Genomic DNA, 19,281 nt, shown 5'->3' on the forward strand with positions numbered 1-19,281 from the left:
ACCGTGATACATTCATACTATATGTTACCAATTAGAAATAAGATTGAAACTATTGATATATACAACAACTTGGATGAATCTCCAGGAAATTATGCTGAGTGAAAAAGAAAATCTGGAAAGGTAAGTAACTACCATATGATTCTAAATATAACATTCTTAAACCATCAAAACTGTAGAAATGAAGAACAAATAAGTGATTGTCAGGGGTTAATGTGAGGGTGGAGGAAAGTGAGTGATGTTTCAAAAAGACAAGGGAGGCCCACAGTGATGGAACTGTTCTGGGTCTTAACTAGATCAATGTCAACATCCTAGTTGTAATATGGTACTACAGTTTCATAAGATGTTACCATTGAGAAAAACTAGGTGAATGTTGCAGATTCTCTCTGTATTATTTGTTACAACTGTATGTACACTGATAACTATCTCAAAATAAAAGTTTATAATCAGTGTTTAGGTGGTAATTTCCCCCATAAAGTCAGGATTTGGGGACTTCAATCTGAACACAAACCTCGGTCTGTAAGCCTGTTCAAAACTTCTTCTGGCGGAAAGTTTTGACTTTGTCAAAGAGTGAGCTCCAGCTTACCTCTGAACACCAGTGCAAGGCTTAGAGGAATCAGAGTTACCTAACCTGGCCAGAGTAATTGGGAGTGAGATTCTATTGCAGAAATGAAATGATACATCCCATAGAGTAAAGTGACCATAGGTTTGATACTGTCACTGAGAAGAACAAACAGAGAAATAAAATGGACCCACACTTCAGGACTCTCTGTCGTTTAATACCACAAAAGGCCTGTGTTTCAGCCACGGACAGGTACTACAATCTTCCATTGTTTGGAATTCAGCTACTATAAACCCCCTACCAAGGCAACTGATATTCAAGGGAAATAGGCTAAGGACCACATAGCCACTGATGTGTCTAGAATCTCAGAGATCTAGCACGATATCAGACCCAAACCATCGGAAAGCTATAAACTTATACTATTTATAGCCCCTCTAATTTATTTCCCCTTAAGTCTTCAGAGAGTTGAAATTTAAGATTGTATACTCAATTCGGATTTTTTCAAGATTTAATACAATTTTGCCATGTTTCTTTGGAATGAATTGTGTCCTTCCTAAATTCATATGCTGAAATCCTAACCCTCAATGTGATTGAGTTTGAAGATGGGGTATTGAGAGTCAATTAGGTTTAGATGAGGTCATGAGGATGGGGTCCTCTTGATGAGATTAGTGCCCTTATGAGAAGAAGAGACACCAGGTCGGTCAGTCTGTCTCTCTGTCTCACACACACACACACACACACACACACAAACACACATACACACATATATACGAAGACACAGCAACAAGGCAGCTGTCTGCAAGCTAGTAAGGAGTCTTTATCAGAGCCTGACCATGTTGGCACCCTGATCTCGAACTTCTAGCCTCCAGAATTGTAAGAAAATAAATTTCTGGCCGGGCCCGGTGGCTCATGCCTGTAATCCCAGCACTATGGGAGGCCGAGGCGGGCGGATCATGAGGTCAGGAGATCGAGACCATCCTGGCTAACACGGTGAAACCCTGTCTCCACTAAAAATACAAAAAATTAGCCAGGCATGGTGGTGGTTGCCTGTAGTCCCAGCTAGCAGGAAGCTGAGGCAGGAGAATGGCATGAACCCGGGAGGCGGAGGTTGCAGTGAGCCGAGATCGTGCCAATGCACTCCAGCCTGGGCAACAGAGCAAGACTCTGTTTCAAAGACAAAGAAACAAACAAACAAAAAACCCAGAAAATAAATTTCTGTTGTTTAAGCCACTAAGTTGATGGTATTTTGTTATGGGACCCTAAGCTGATCAAGACACATATGAGTAATTCTTTTGTATTCTGAAACATGTTGCCTGTGGTTTATTAATAATTTTATTACAAATTTTATTTTTGTTAAACAATTTTAAACCTAAAGAAAAGTCATGTGCATAATTTTTAAAAACTCTTTTATATTCTTTGGGACCTCATTCAAACTTTGCTAAATCTGACTGGCTTTAAAACATGTCTACAAGTTCTTTAGCACTCCTTTTATAAAATGGTAGAGGGTGTTTCAGAAAATTTGGTACAGCTTCCTCCTCTCTCCCTCTTTGAAGCCTTACTCTTCAAATACGGGCACCATGAATTAAGGAAACAGAGGTACATGGATGGGCCACATGTAGGTGTTCTGACAGGTAGTCCTATCTAAGGTCTCTGATGACAACTATTATCAACTTCGAGGCATGGGGATGAGCCAGTCTTCAAATGATACCAGCCCCCAAATTCTGAGCTGTCTCAGCTGTCGCCCAGTGGAGCAGAGATAAGCTACCTCCACTGAAGCCTGTTCAAATTGCAGGTTGCGAGCAAAATAAATGCCGTCAACTGATTTACAGCCACTCTGTTTTGGAGTAGTTTGCTACAGAGAAATAGATAACTAGAAAACCATCTGTTCTAGTAATGCACTCTGCAGACAATGAATCCAATCTAGAATTATGTGGTATACACAGCTAGCAAATGTCCAGTTTCCTTCAACAGTTTCTCAGTTTTTCCTTGATTCCTGACCTTAATATCTTCCAAAATGTTTCTCAATTTCAGATTGTGCTAAATATCTTCAAGTTAATGCTCAAGTTACATGTTTTTGTCTGATATAATACAGAAGTTATTTTTTCTTCCTGTAACATCTTATCAGATGTTGCCTGATGTCTCTTTGGCCCATGACTGGTGGTGGTTACTTTCACTAGTTGACTAAGACTGTGACAGCCAGAGGTTCCCACTGGAGTTACTTTTCCCCCTATTAAAATTAATGTTTTAAAAAATGTGCTTGGAATGTATGAAAAAATTCAGGTCTCATATCATTTTCTCCCATTAGTCTTATCATCCATTGATATTTTTGCCTGAGATAAATACTACTCAGATGATTGTGAAATGGTGCTTTTCTAATACCATGATTTCTTGTACATTTTTAGTTGGCATTCTATAGTAAAAATGATATTTATTCATTTATAATATGGATTCAAAGATTTTGATTGTATTCAATCAGTCAAATGTATTGTCATTGTATATTAAAATATATTTTATATATTTATATATATGCAGGCATATATCTAAATACACAGTCATGTGTTGCTTAACAGGGTGATCTTCTGAGAAATGCATCATTTGGTGATTTCGCCATTGTGCAAACATCATAGAGTGTACTTACCAAAAACCTGACAAACCTAGGCTAAGTGGTATAGCCTATTGCTCCTAAGCTACGAACCTGTACAGCATGTTACTCTACTGAATACCATAGTCAACTGTAACACAATGGTAAGTGTTTGTATATCTAAACACAGAAAAGGTACAGTAAAAATAATGATATAAAAGATTAAAAAATGGTACACCTCTATAGCTCACTTCTAGTCCTGAAGCTTGCAGAACGAGAAGTTGCTCTGGATGAGTCGGTGAGTGGTGAGTGAATGTGAAGGCCTGGAACTTTACTATCCACTACTGTACACTTTATAAACGCTGTGCATATAGGCAACACTGAATTTATTTAAAAATATTTTTCTTGGCCAAGCGCAGTGTCTGACGCCTATAATCCTAGCACTTTGGGAGGCTGATCACTAGGTCAGGAGATCGAGACCATCCTGGCTAACACAGTGAAATCCTGTCTCTACTAAAAATATAAAAAAGTTAGCTGGGCATGGTAGTGGTTGCCTGTAGTCCCAGCTAGTCGGGAGGCTGAGGCAGGAGAATGGCATGAACCCAGGAGGTGGAGGTTGCAGTGAGCAGAGATCATGCCACTTCACTCCAGCCTGGGTGACAGAGCGAGACTCCATCTCAGAAAACACAAAAACAAAAACAAAAATAAAAAAATTCTTTCTTTCTTCGACAATAACCTTAACTTACTGTAACATTTTAATATTATATACTTCTTAAAAACTTTTTGACTCTTTTGCAAACACTTAGCTTAAAACACAAACATGTATAGCTGTACAAAACTAAACTATTTCTTTCTTTCTGAATAATCTTTTTTAAAAATTTATTTATTATTACTATACTTGAAGTTTTAGGGTACATGTGCACAATGTGCAGGTTAGTTACATATGTATACATGTGCCATGCTGGTGTGCTGCACCCACTAACTCATCATCTAGCATTAGGTATATCTCCCAATGCTATCCCTCTCCCCTTCCCCCCACCCCACAACAGTCCCCAGAGTGTGATGTTCCCCTTCCTGTGTCCATGTGTTCTCAATTCAAAACTATTTTCTTTCTTTACACTCTTATTCTATAAGCTTTTCCCTATTTAAAGTTTCTCTAAAAAAACATGTTTGCTAAACACTAACAAAATACCCTGTAGCCCAGGTCTACAAAGAATCAGGTTCATCAATATCACTGTCTTCCACCTCCACCTCCACCTCCACATCTTGTCCCACTTGCAGGTCTTCAGAGACAATAACACAGATGAAGCTGTCATCTCCTATGATAAAAATGCCTTCTTCTGAAATACTTCCTGAAGGACCTGCCTGAGGATGTTCTCCAGTTAACTTTTTTATAAGTAGAAAGAGTATAATCTAAAATAATGATAAAAAACTACAGTATACTACGGTAAATACATAAATCAGTAATAGTGTTTACTATGATCAAGCATTATGTACTGTGCATAACTGTATGCGCTCTGGTTTTCTATGACTGGCTGCAAAGTAGGTTTGTTTACACCAGCATCACGACAAACATATAAGTAGTATGTTGTGCTCTGACCTTAGGATGCTTATGACATCACTAGGTGATAAGAAATTTTACCTCCATCATAACCTCACGGGACCACCCAATGTATATGTGGTCCTTCATTGGCTGAACATTATATAGCACATAATTTTACATATATATATAAAATGTATATACATATTATATTTAATATACCATATTATACATGATATATACATATATATACGTATGTGTGTATATGTGTGTGTGTGTGTGTATGCTCAGCCCATAGAAGCATCTACAAACTGGCTCATATGTCTTTTTGACATGTCCCCATCATTGAGCATTTTTCTTACTCTCTAGCACAGGAGACTTCGGTGTTTGGTATTTGATAATACTATTTTTACCAAGTGATAATTTTAAATGACATTACTATTATTTGTTTGTTAGTTGTAAAATAAATACTTGTGCAGAAAAATAAAAAAAAACATTGGTCAGTAGATGAAAAAAGAAAGTTGAAAGTACAGGAAATGTGAATTATATATTCAATATCAGAAATAAAAAATGGTACTTCTTACTAAGTATCTGGAAATATTTGATGCTTCTAGAGAAAATGTAAAAAGAGGGAAAGAAGATGGGTAGGTAATACTAGTTATATCCCCATAATACAGTAGCTCAAATTATATAAATTTTATTTTCTCTCACGTAACACTGAAGACATAGCCATATGAATAGTCTGATTTCCTATATATCATGATGTTAAAAACACACATTACTGGCCAGGTGCGGTAGCTCATGCCTGTAATCCCAGCACTTTTGGAGGCCGAGGTGGGCAGATCACTTGAGGCCAGGAGTTTGAGACCAGCCTGGCCAACATGGTGAAACCCCCTTCTCTACTAAAGCTACAAAAATTATCCAGTGTGCTGGTAATTGTGCCAAAATTGTGCCAGCTTAGGTCCTAAGTTATTTTCACATGTCTTTTTTTTTTTTTTTTTTTGCCTCGTCAAAACCCTATGTGGTAAGTGCTTCTTATAATGCTCCTTTAATAGAAGAAAAAACAAGCCTAGAGAGATTCAATACTTTGTACAGTATGGTAGGCAGAATAACCTCTTTTGTCCTGCCAAAGATGTACATACTTTAGATTCTAGAGACTGTGAATATATTATTCTACACAGCAAAAGAGATTTTGCAGATGTAATTTAGGCTACTAATAAATTGACCTTAAAATAGGAAGTTTATCCTGGATTAGCCAGGTATCCGGGTAATGCAGTCTCAACAGTGCAACCTGGCAATGTATTCCCAACAGCTGTAAAAGCTGACTAGATGGTACCCACCTAGACTGAGGGTTGGTTGGCCTCTTCCAGTCCACCGACTCAAATGTCAATCTCCTTTAGGAACCACCCTCACAGACACAGCCAGGAACAATACCTTGCACCCTTCAATCCAATCAAGTTGACACTCAATATTCACTATCACAGTGGAGAAATTCAAGCCATGAGAGGAATTGGACTCACTGTTACTGGAGGCTAGATATTTGGAAACCATGAGAAGTCTGCATGAGCAGCCACCAGTACTAATACCAGGTCCTGAATGATGGCCAGCAAGCAGACAAAGTAACTACGACCAAGTCTTGCATACCGTATTCTATATATATAGTTTTTTATGTTGGTTTGTTTTGAGATGGAGTCTCAATCTGTTGCCCAGGCTGCAGCGCAGTGTCAGGATCTTGGCTCACTGCAACCTCTGCCTCCTGGGTTCAAATGATCCTCCTGCCTCAGCCTCTCAAGTAGCTGGGACTACAGGTGCCCACCAACACACTGGCTAATTTTTGTAGTTTTAGTAGAGACGGGGGTTTCACCATGTTGGCCAGGCTGGTCTCAAACTTCTGACCTCAAGTGATCTGTCCTCCTTGGCCTCCCAAAGTGCTGGGATTACAGGCATGAGCCACTGCACCTGGCCAGTAATGTATGTTTTTAACATCATGATATATAGGAAATCAGACTATTCATTGATACATGGCAGGATAAATTATATCTCCAAGAGATTTTGTGGGTCTAAGACCTAAAGCTGTAAGAGACACTTTAAACATCAAATGGACAATTTTAAAACCTCTACACAGAGAAGTGAGTTGATACAACCACTTTTTTGGTGGCTGCAGGAGGAGGTGGGGGAATGAACTGTCCTCTTTTATGACTGTTCTCCCATTTCACCTGTTATTTAATTATATTTTCAAGAAGTTTTGCTTTCACAAAACTATATGAAACGTTTAAAGCTTAAAAAAATAAATCATGAAGAGGACCGCTGGTGAGGTGCTTAGAGGAAACAGCTTATTTTGTGAAGATGGCATTCTTTATTATTTATACACTTCAAAACCTGAAATCAGGATTCACCTGGAGATTTGAGGGGAAGGTGGGGTGGTACTAATGTTTAGTGTCTTGGAAATTTTTATTCTCAGTAAGTTTAAAAAACAACTAGAAAACTGAGTTGAGTGACTGATCCAGGTCTACAAACTTTAATGCTTCAGCAGAGAAAATGAAGTGATTGCACGTTCCTTTTCTCAGCACCTAATCTAATCACATTTCTTCACAGGCCGTTTGGACAAAGCAGCTCCATCCTGCTGCCGGAGTGTTACCGCATTCTTGGCATTTGGACAGTGAAGAGGAACAATGGCCTATCTAATAGAAAGGTTGAGTCCAAAGCTGACCCCATCGCAGTGTGCCAATTTAATAGACAAGAACAAGGATGTAGAAGATGAACTAATAAAAACAAACCAGAAGATATTGATTGTAACCCAGAAGCATGGTGTTTAATTTAAAAGGCAGCTCTTCAGAAAGTCCTTTCTTCTGTTGTCAAACAAGCATCGGAACTTGCCTAGACTTCTAACCATTCAATTAGAAAGGAGGCAAAGGACTGACAGTCTTCGCTTTCAACTAAACACTAGGGCATTGGGTAGATGCAGAGTTGGATTTCATGATTTTTTCAGGTTGTCAGTTTTAATTGCTACTGTCTAAAAAAAATAGATATGCTTTCTCTTGGTATATTTAACTATCGTCCTCTTTTACATCATAGAAAAAAAATAGGTCTAGATCTAAGTCTAACTAATAGCTTTTAATTTACCATGAAACAATTCTACAGGGCTGATGTGTTTCACTTTTTAAAGCAGAGTGGCTTATTCATGAAATTTGTTTTCTAAAGTTAATATACTATGTGGAATACGAATGAAACTGCAGACTGCAGTTGATTGATTGCGCCTGAAAGCACTAAATTTAAGAGACTTGTGTGTGTAAAGGTTTATTCCTTTTTTTCTTGTTGTTGACTAGATCTCAAAAGATAATTGAATTAAGTCATACCTTTGGCCAATAGTAGGGAATACAAAATAAAAATATAGTTTTCAATTGTGCATAGGTGAGCTAAAGTATAAAACTCCTATATATTCAGTGATACAGAGAGGACATGTTAAGGTCAAATAAATATCATTATAGTAAGATTTAAGCAAACTTCTGCTGGGCAAGACAAGTAATGTCAAGAGTGAAAAATTACAAACCTTAAGCATGTGATTGCTCTTTATGGTGATGGGGTAGTGATAGGTGGTGGTGTTCAGGTATGTGTTTACCATTTTACTTTTGTCCCCTCACACCCATGAGTATCTGAATGTATCAAGTAAATTCCTGCTGCTCTGTAGGTAGAGCGAATGTAAATATCATGAGCTACCCTAGATCTGTGAATGATTATAGTCATAACTGATTTTGCCTCAGATGTACAAACACACCTCTTGTCTAAATGAATCCATCCTCTGAAGTCGTCCTGAAAGACAAGTTCCTTTATAAAATGGCATTGCTCAAAAAATATAAAGCTGAAAGGCATCCATTTTAATTCCTATAAATACTGCTTAAATAGAAAACATTTGTGCCACAAACTTGAAATTCTAGAATAAACTTCACACATACCTCTCATCACATGTAACTTTGAAGTCCTGTCAGCACAGGTATCTAATTTATATGAAGCACCCTGGAGTCAATGTCTCTTTGTACTGTTATTTGTCAAATGATTCAAGCACTGCTTTAAAGTATATGTGCGGTTACTAATCAGTCTTAATGCTCTAAATCTGCATGCTATGCTACGCACATTTTTTTCCTCTAAGCACATGAAATTCTAGATTATATTTGCCTTTGATATTTTTATTTTTCTTTCTTTAAGGAGTATCATGGGAAAGAATGGAAGCTGTTATAAAGTTAATATCTGCTATTCTGGTAAGGAGTAAAGGCCTGGCAAGAATTAGTTTGTCTATGTGCCTGTGTGTATGTTTGTGACTCTAGGGTGTGTAAGTGATAAATAGGCTCTTCTAGGAGACATAGAAATGTGATTGGATAGTGAGGAGAGTTCTAATCAAATGAAATATTCTCTCATTTACCATTTATTGATCAACAATATTCACCCTATTGTACATCTGCATCAGGTTAAAGGTCAACATTGTTTGCTACGGGCACTCTCATAGTTTGTGGGTGTTTCTTTCATTCTAAGTATTATGTTTCAACCTTTTACAATAATCTGCTTGTAATTTTATTATTTTATTAAGATCATCTGAAAGCATATGACACAGACTTCTAATTAAGTAGGGGCGTCTGAGATAATTGGAAAATACAGATCAATCAAAAACATTATAAACAATAAATGCAAAACTATGTGCATATATTTGAGACAGAGAAAGAAATGAAAAAAGAGAGCCAGTGTGAAACATATATATCCATCTATACACACAGTCACATAAATCACACGTACACATCACACACACATAGACACATTTTACACACACATGGGATGGGGAAGGAGAAGGAATAGGAGGAAGAAGGGAGAAAGAGAAAGAGAGAGAGAATAGATAACTGCCTTAAGGCATTGAATTAAAAAGCAGAAAAACTTAGATTTTTCAGGAAGCACTTTCTTGCCAATTTGGGCTAAGGAAGCACTTAGTCCAAGCAACATTTCAAGGACGGCATCGGGGCTACTAAGCAAAAGGAGAAAATGAACGTGACTATCTCCCTTTACTTCGCTGGAACAATTATGAGACAGGCAAAGGTAATATAAATATCAGAAGAAGTGAAAATTCCATGAGATCGTAAAAGCTGCCAAGAACTCTAGAATTTCCCTTTACTTATGATTGTAAAGTACCCAATGAGAATATCTGAATATGGATTAAATAAATTTTTGATAAGTGTGTAATGTCCTAAAATTTATCTCAGGATTATGTTGGTCTCAAGAGTGATGACTACTAGGCATTACCAGAGTTCAACGATTATTAACATTGCCCAGTTCCCCTGAAGGCATTTCTACCCTAGGGCACCTCACTTACTCACCAACAAGCAATTCAAATGTTAGTGCTCAGGGCCCTACAACCAATGTCCCTTCTGAGTTGTCTGTGTTCTATGCCAAACAGAAGTCTCTTTCTCTCTCTTTGTCCCTGCTCTCCTAACTCAGGACTCAAGAAGGTCAATCTGTACCCTCCATATGTGCCTCCTTTCCTAGCCTTCCCAAGAAGTCTTAAGAAAAATGGACATCAACCAAGTGAGTATTCATGGGGACCATCCTAAACACTCACCCAATGGTGGAGGCTCCACCATCTCAGCAGAACTTGCTCCCAAGGGAAAGGAGGGACAGGGGTGGGGGTAGGGGTGGGGGTAAGGGTGGTGGGATTTGATTCAGGCCAGGGGATACCCAGTGAGGGTCCCCATTCAATAATCCCTGTTGAATTTCATCACCATTTGATAACACACCTTTTTATTTTATCTTACTTTATTTTACTTTCGAGAGAGGGTCTGGCTCTGTCACTTGTGCTAGACTGCATTGGCGTGATCTTGGCTCACTGCAGCCTTGACCTCCTGGACTCAAGCCATCCTCCCACATCAGCCTCCTGAGTAGCTGGGACTATGGACACACACCTTCATGCCTGGTTAATTTTTAAAAATTTTGGTAGACACAAGGTCTCACTATATTGCCCAGGTTGGACTTGAACCAAACGATTCTCTCACCTCTGTCTCCCAAAGGGCTGGGATTATAGGCATGAGCCACTACGTCCAGCCAATACTTTTTTAACTTTTTTTATACTTTTTTAAATACTTTTTTAACTTTTAAGTTCGGGAGTATATGTGCAGGTTTGTTACAGAGGTAAACTTGTGTCATGGGGGTTCATTGTACAGGTAATTTTGTCACCTAGGTATTAAACCTAATACTCATTAGTTATTTTTCCTAATCCTCTCCCTCCTTCCAACCTCCACCTGCTTATAGGCTCCAGTGTGTGTCCATGTGTTCTCATCATTTATAGCTCCCACTTATAAATGAGAACATGTGGTATTTGGCTTTCTGTTCCCACATTAGTTTAATACACCTTTCTTGAAATCAACACAGGCCCTCTTGTCTCTGACATTTGCAATATCAATATTATCATCATTAATAATATAAAGAGCCAACACAACCTCTTCATTATGTACTGAGCACATTCTCATCACACAACTACACACACATGCATTTAATTTGACCACTAAAGTTATTATCATTTCAATCATTCAGATGAGGGAAAATCAGACGCATCGAGAGTTGAATATATTGAGAGGCAGAGGCAGGATTCAACCCAAACAACCCAAGAACAGAATTGGTGTTCTTCAATTGCCATGCTAACTGCTCTCACCTGACCCACAGGGCTGTTTGACCCAAATTAATATGGATAGATACCCATGAGCTGTTTCCAAACTCAAGTTTGGGAAACATTAAGTCAAATATACTTTATTATTTTCTTCATGTATTTTAAAATGTAGACCTCCTTGGGTACTTTTAAGGGATTGTTAAATATGTTATCAAAATAAAATTTGTCATGGTTGTGAATCAAGTAATTCAGAAGAGATTGTGCTTAAAATTATCATCAAATTATTCCCCACTCCTGGTCCCACTTTTACCTTTTTTAAAATTTTAATTTCAGCTGGTGGTTGACTTTAATGACCCTGATATTATAATAATGACTTTTAAATAATATGTGCATAGCATTAGTTTATTTACATACTTTTGAGGATAATTATGAATGCCATATAAAATGAATTTAGTTTACTTTTATTATAACTTCCCCCTTACTTAATTCTAAAGTTAAAATTTCCATTTTAGTTCCTTCACACATCTTTTATTTTAAAATAATACTCCCAAATTATTATTTGTTAGTCCGCTTTACTCAGAATTTGCATTTCATCTCCACCCCGCCCAGCCACATCATTTTCTTCCACCTACCTCCACCTGAGAGATGGCTTTACTTTTATGTCATTGAGGCTGCTAATATTTGCATTCTTTTCTACAACCACAACCAGTGCCTTCCATTTGAAGGCTACTTGAAAAACAAACGTTGTGATTATGTAACTCTATTTTAGGCATAGGAATCATCCATCTTATTAAGAAGCTTCTTGTGCAGTTGTATGTTCTTTAAAGAAGTAAACAATTTTCCAAGACCTCCATCTACAGTACCTGTAACTTTCAGCTTTTCAGCCCCAATGGTAATCTCATCTTCATCTGCAGAAAACAGCACCCTGCCATCTTCACTGGCTCTCACTTCAAATCTTTTACACTGAGCTTCCACAGCATCAGCTCCTATGGTCAGAGGAAAGGTTTAAAAATGAAACTGGTATGCAGGAAACCATTAACATGTATTTTTTGGAAAAAGACTAGAAATGCATATATTATTTAATTTGTTTATCTCTGCTGTATGTTTTGCATCTGAGTTAGTATTTTTAAATTGTCACCATTTTCAGGAGGCTAATTTGGGAATGTACTTCTGTGCTAGGCTGGTTAGGCCTACAGGTGACCTCTAGATGCCTGACATAGGGTGTGAGTTTAGCCAGTTAAGAGCCCTTCACATATCCACAAAAAGAGACAATGTTTTGCTTTGTTCTCTGTTGCAGGCTGAAACCTTGGCGTCATACCTGGCACCTGCTGGATGCTTAATAAGTACTTGTGGACTCAATGACTCTCATGCCTTCCCTCTGCAGTGTAGACAATAGTACCCATGCTTGCTACATCATGGAGGACTTGTTAAGCATTATTCAATTATGAATCTTTAGTTAGTCTACATGTCATAGATTCTAATATTGATGTTTTCTACCCTTTAATGTAACTAAATTTTAATCCATTTTATAGTACATCCTGAAATTATATATATAATTTTCTTAGTGGTACCTAATGTATCTTCCAATCAATAATTTTCCTGATTTATTGAAAAACAGTATTAAATAAATGTAATTACAAAACCAACTTATTGGCCAATTCTACACACTAATCTATACACAAAACTCAAAGCCAGCTTCCATATGTGGAAAACACAATTAGTCTGAGTATTAGGCTTCGGCAAGAACATCTAACTGGGCCTTGAAGATGAATATTAATGGAGGAGGAAGAAATTTGAGATAATGCACAGCGGTAATTGAGCTTCCCACAATATCAATTTCTTTCTTTGGACGTAACATGTTTGGCATATGGATCTATAGTTCCCGCTCCTATTAAGATAGAAACATTCCTCCTCTTCTATTTATGTTAAAAGCTCTTATCAGACAGAACCCAGCCGAGTCAAGGAAATACGAATCGCATACGCGATGCATAGTTCTTTTCATTTGTCTTTATGTATTCACGTTATTTATTAGATATATGACACCCAGGACCTCAAAGCAGGACATAATCTTTGTATTCCAAAATATCCTTCAATTAGGAGATGTGTCTGCTTCTAGTAGCATTAGTAGATGAATATTAAATAGATGAATGAATACTTGACTTAAGCTTTCATCCATTCTTTGGTCCCTAACCTCACCTCAGCACTACTCCCAATGTTAGCCAATAGGCTGCAAAATAATTAGTCCTCCCCACCATCATAGCTGCTGAGGAGCATTCAACAAGAGAAAAAATAATTTAAAACCCTAATAACATGTAAGCTAATTTCTCCAAAAGCAATATGTATTTTTTTAATATTCTGAAATTACATACATGCTTCCAGGACCACATAAAAATTTGAAAAGCTTCAACCAGGGCTATGCTAAGTAAGATTAAAACTAATGTTAAACTTTTGGGCCGTCAAGTTTAAAATAACAGATTTTTAAAAATAGAATTCATGCTTTTTAAAAATTTTTAAATAAAGACCTTTCCTTATATAATTTAATGAAAATATGGAAACCATTGAAGACCTATTGTCCTTGGTCGTAGTTGTTGCATTTGATCTTGAAAACATTATTTCCACAGCTTGTATTCACTTGAGTGTGATTTCTTCTAATCATAGCCTAATCTTATTTTGTGCCATAAAAGACAATGAGCCATACTAATCCAACTATTGGGTGATGTTCAAAAAACTGTGCCAGAGGCCAATGTGTTAATACATGTGACTTACTCTGAGGGACTCAGGCATACGTTAACCCTGAACTGCCTGAAAGATATTATAGATATCTTACACATAAAACCTCAATGTTTTCAGTACATTGCTTCCTTCAAATATACTCAGTTGCTGAGCATAATTGATTCTCAAAATATATCACTGACTTTAATGGCATAGACGTACATTAGATAACGTTAAACATACACACTCACACACACATAATACCAAGACTTTTCTTGGCATAACACTTAATGTCATTATATGAAAGATACCTTATTAACATAAAAATGCTATATTGCATGACATATAAACTATTAGAAAAATAAGTGGAGAGGTGTCTGGATATGGTAAAGTGAGGTGAAATCTTAATTCATTAAATGTAAATAAGCAAAGACAAATAAGCAAACAAGAAAATATTTACGCACATAGATGAGATGCATCTAAGCCATAAATAAATGCATGCAGAGTCATCCAGTTGAAAAATAGATATAAAAATTAATACTGAAGACTACACTTTATTCATCATATTAGCATAATTACAGAAGGCAAAATTAAAAGCAATTAGCAATGCATTGATAGTAAGTATTCTAAATCAGAAAATAATTTTGAATATATTGCATTTACATACATTGCTTTTCTTTCCTGCAAATGGAAAATGACAAGATATGTTCTTGGGGATATAGTCAATTATTAGGGATATTTATGCTTAAAGTTAATGTATTAGGCTTTATGAAACTGATTTTATTATATTCTAAGATGCATTGTGTTACTTATCTGTTTTTCATGTAATATCACATGTTCTCTAAGCTAGGTCAAGGCAGGATTCAGTTGCTCAGAGGAGCAACAATGCCCCATTCAATCTTAATCCACCAATGATGCTGCCAGTGTTGCAGGAAAGCGATGTGTCTAGATGACTCTGGGTAAGGAGCTCTGATTCCTTAACAAGTACATAATGGGAGACGGGATTATCCAGGTAGTGCTATATTTTCTTAGTCATCTTAAACACCAACTTGCTAACTAAAGTAGCAAGACTAAACACTTCCTTAGGAATATCTCTGAGAAAGTTTATGCCAATAAACTCACAGTCAACAAAGAGAAGTCAAGAATAGAAGATGGAAAGGGAATTGGTAAGAAAAAAAAGAAAAGATGTAAGCAAAATAATAGGTTCCATAAAAAGATTGAAGTATTAGATATAGGTGCAAATATTTTCTCTAGCTTTTTAAATGTTCTATATACATTCTTAAAAGAACAAACCACCACCATCACCAAGGACAACCATAAAGCCAATTTCTTGTTTCTCTCGGAGATGGCTCCATCACTTTTTTTGAACATTCACATCTGTTGCAGTCTTAATCAATAGCCAAAGTCACCTTTGGCTGACAAGGAGAGATAATTCAGTAATTTAAATACTGGTCTTTGTATGTTCTACAGTACATTGGTCAAATATATGAATTGGAAATTTTTCTTCTATTACATAAAAATCTTCAAAGAAAATCAAATATATATTTTCAAGATTCCTCTTGGTACTATTCAGCAGTAATTCAAGGAAAACAAAACAAAGATAAAAATGGATACAGCTGCTTATTTCTAGTGTGTCTTCCTCAAACATGTCATGATCATCCTTTCTTTTCTATATAACTCTACACTTTAATCTTAGATGCCTGTCAGTATTTTCAAGGCCTTGAAGAATAGTATTACTAAAAGATTCAAAATTTCCACAAGGAAAACAAAAGTGAAATTCAAAATTATCAACTAAACTCTATATTCAGAAATTCCTGGTTTAGAATTGCCGTGGGCCAAACCAATCAACCAACCAACAACAAACTAAGTTTAAAACAAAACAAAATAAGCTGCTTTCGTGAAATATAAATGTAAATATACACTGTAATATGGTTTGGTTGTGTCCCCACCCAAATTTCATATTGAATTGTAGCTCCCACAATTCTCACATATCATGGGAGGGACCCAGTGGGAGGTAATTGGATCATGGGGGCAGGTCTTTCCTGTGCTGTTCTCATGAGTGTGAATAAGTCTCATGAGATCTGATGGTTTTACAAAGGGGAGTTTCCCTGCACAACCTCTTATCTTCCCTGCTGCCACGTAAGATGTGACTTGCTCCTCCTTGCCTGCAGCCATGATTGTGAGGCCTCCCAGCCATGTGGAACGGTGAGTCCATTAAACCACTTTTTCTTTATAAATTAGGCAGTCTCAGGTATGTCTTTACTAGCAGTGTGAAAACGGACTAATACGCATTGTGAGTTCTTTTATTTTACCCTATGCTAGTCATTAAGAACTCATTGTGCAACATTTGCAGAAAATCTGTTGTATGAGATCCCTGGAAAAGGAATTACCTACTTTTTCTTTACTTTGTCCCTACATTTTCCAAACAAAACTTCAAGTTAACCATTTAGTGGACTTATTATATGCTAGGCAGCAATCCAAGCATTTTACAAATATAAATTAATTAATTTAATCCTCATAACAATCATGGGAGGTGATCCCTATTTGACTGATGAGGAAACCAAGGCACTAAGATTTAAGACATGTTCCTAATATGTTATACGTAATGCACTCTAGAGTTAGGATTCAAGCGAAGGCTGTTTGAGTACTAAGTCCTAAGTGCTAAGTCCTAAGTGCTAAGGGAGTCTTTGTGTGGCTCTACTGTATTCCTAACTCTTATACCTCCTGGAGAAGGTATGACTTGACATTCCACAAGATTAATATTTGGGGGAACTTTTTTGCTAATGATGTATAACAAAATTAAAAATAAGTTTCTGAAGAACGTATGTTGACTCTTCCTTCCTCTGCCAGCTACTGTCTCCCCCTGCTCCCAGTACCCCATCCTCCTAAGACCCTTGGCAGACAACCTTCTTGAAAGCATCTTATTGAACATCATTTTCAGTTCCTCCATTCATAGTCTCCTTAAAGCTAACTTCAATCAGGCATTCTCTCATCAGTATTACCAGGAACTTCCAAGTCAGTAAATTAAGGGGCCAATCCTTGATTTTTTACCTTACTTGATCTTTTAGGAGAATCTGACACACTTTCATTTACTTTTCCTGGAAATCTTTGCCTCACTGGCTCCCAGGACATCCCTCTGCTACTTCCTACCTCCTTTGTCACTTCATGTCCGTCTCCTTTACCGACAACACACTTCCTGTAGCCAGTCCACAGGGGTATGTGGGGCTGACTATCTTTCGCTAGTAATTGTCCAGTTCTGTTATGAGTATTATTTTCTCTGACCAAAGCAATTGATTCAAGCATAAGCACTTGACTCCAACACTCTCCTGATACAAGTTTTGAAAAAGAGGCATATATTTGTAAGACTATAGGTACCGAGCATGATATAAACTTGGAGCTTTTAAGGCTAGCTGTACCTCCATATGGATGCAGTCTGCTTGAGAATTCATCCAGTTAGTGAAAAAAGAAAGAAAGGGCAGAAAGGGAGAGACCAGCATAGAACGACACTCTTGGGAAAATTGCTGAAACAGCTGGATGGAGTCAGAGACAAACTTTCCTATTACATGAATCAGTACATTAACCACCCCAGGAATACTTGAATACTTTGTAAATTTTAAATTGGGTTTCTTTTACTTGATTTTTTTTTTAACTTTTCCTTTATTCTTTGAGTTTTCATGTATTATTCTCTGTATCTCTCATCTTAACCTTTATTAAATAGAAGTTTTAGAAATCTTCCACTTCCAACGATCACTGCATCTCCCCCCGCACCAAATCCACACATACAAATCCTCAGTATTTAATTAAAAGAAAAAATATGCTCTAGCATTTCCTGAAGTAGTGCTGTGAGGAAAGGTACAAAAATATTCTGAGGTGAATTTTCTCATAGCCTTTGTATTAGGTAAACTACATTTCTATTTAGACAATTTCAGACCTGATCTTAATGGCATAAATATTATATTTCTAACACTTGTATTCTGGATCTTTTTATTCCTAAAACAGTAATATTAATAAAGGAATTGTGTGACTACCCTAGCAAGCCATTTAATAAACTAACACCAGGAATGTGATATTCATTCCTGGGCCTGGCCTCTATGAATTTTAAGAGGATAAGGTAAAAATGATCTCTCTATCCCACTTCTATTGGACTACATTGTCTAAGAGAAGTGAATGCAGATGGCCTTGACCTACTATTTTATTTAAGGGGCCCAATGGAACAACATATGCACAAAATATTGTTTTTACATTGTATACAAACATAAAATGGCAACATTTCCAAACTGTAGCTAGAACAAAATTGATGGGTGAGATATTATTTTGTAAATATTTTTTACACCTCATAGTCATTCAAATAGGTACACGTCCCTTTCGACTCGTAAAGAAAAAAATAGAAACAAAAAATGGCATGTCACGTGCAATGAACAAATACTATCAGAAATATTACGTAAGTATAGAATCAATGAATACTTAATGAATGAAAGGAGATTGTGATTAACTGCATTTCAGATCAGTACTTTCGAAGAAAAAAATGATAATAATCCTGATGTCTTCTGGTAATCCCACATTCGCTAAATTCATTTTGGCAGTTGTTAGTGTCAAAAATGGTACCATATAATTTATGGAAGGTATGTGGGTAGAAGGTGAAAGTTGCAAACCCATTTCTTGAAAATATTTTACTAAAATGTTTTCCATTGCATCTTGTTACTTTTTATTTCTAATATGTGTTTCATTAAAAACAAAAACAAAAACACTAACCCCTCGGAATTTTTTTCTTTTTCTTATTTATCATCCCTGGTCTTCTGCTACGTTTTGACACATCTGTCAGGGTAGTTTTGCATAAGTTGTTCATACTTCATTTTTCTTTCTCCATGCATTTTCTGATATTTTGTTTCAAGATCTCTTAAAAAGAGACCTTCATGTTGCACTTTAAACACAATTATGAAGAGTTGGTGCAAAGTTTTCTAATTTATTTTTATGCATGTTTCATCTAAACTATATGTAACATAACTTGTTAGTTGCATAAGTAAAATTTGCAGATGTATTTAACTAGTAGTATAATCTCCTAGTACCAATTAAGTACAAGTTCCACATGAAATTTCACATTTTTTCTCTATTTTAAAAATATTCTATTTTGAATATTTATCACTTAAATATCATACTGAAAGTGATTTTAAAAGTACATATATTTACATTTTCTAACATAAAAAATCCTATACAGAAACCATTTTAAATGGAGAATGTATTATCTCATT

At 36.5% G+C, this 19,281-nt stretch overlaps 1 protein-coding gene across 3 annotated transcripts in view; it reads right to left on the minus strand.

Annotated features, from left to right (window-relative positions):
* SGCZ (sarcoglycan zeta) overlaps positions 1 to 19,281 on the minus strand; it is a 1,203,249-nt gene that overhangs the window by 74,416 nt on the left and 1,109,552 nt on the right. For 2 of the 3 annotated variants that reach the window (XM_054497724.1, XM_054497723.1), the window contains one exon: positions 12,184 to 12,306. The exons of the other annotated variant lie outside the window; for it this stretch is intronic. In XM_054497724.1, the coding sequence (XP_054353699.1) occupies positions 12,184 to 12,306 (123 nt within the window). The remainder of the gene's footprint in view (positions 1 to 12,183; positions 12,307 to 19,281) is intronic. 3 annotated transcript variants of the gene reach the window in all.

The sequence above is a fragment of the Pongo pygmaeus genome, chromosome 7 (genome assembly GCF_028885625.2).
Source record: "Pongo pygmaeus isolate AG05252 chromosome 7, NHGRI_mPonPyg2-v2.0_pri, whole genome shotgun sequence".
In the NCBI taxonomy this organism is placed as follows: domain Eukaryota; kingdom Metazoa; phylum Chordata; class Mammalia; order Primates; family Hominidae; genus Pongo; species Pongo pygmaeus.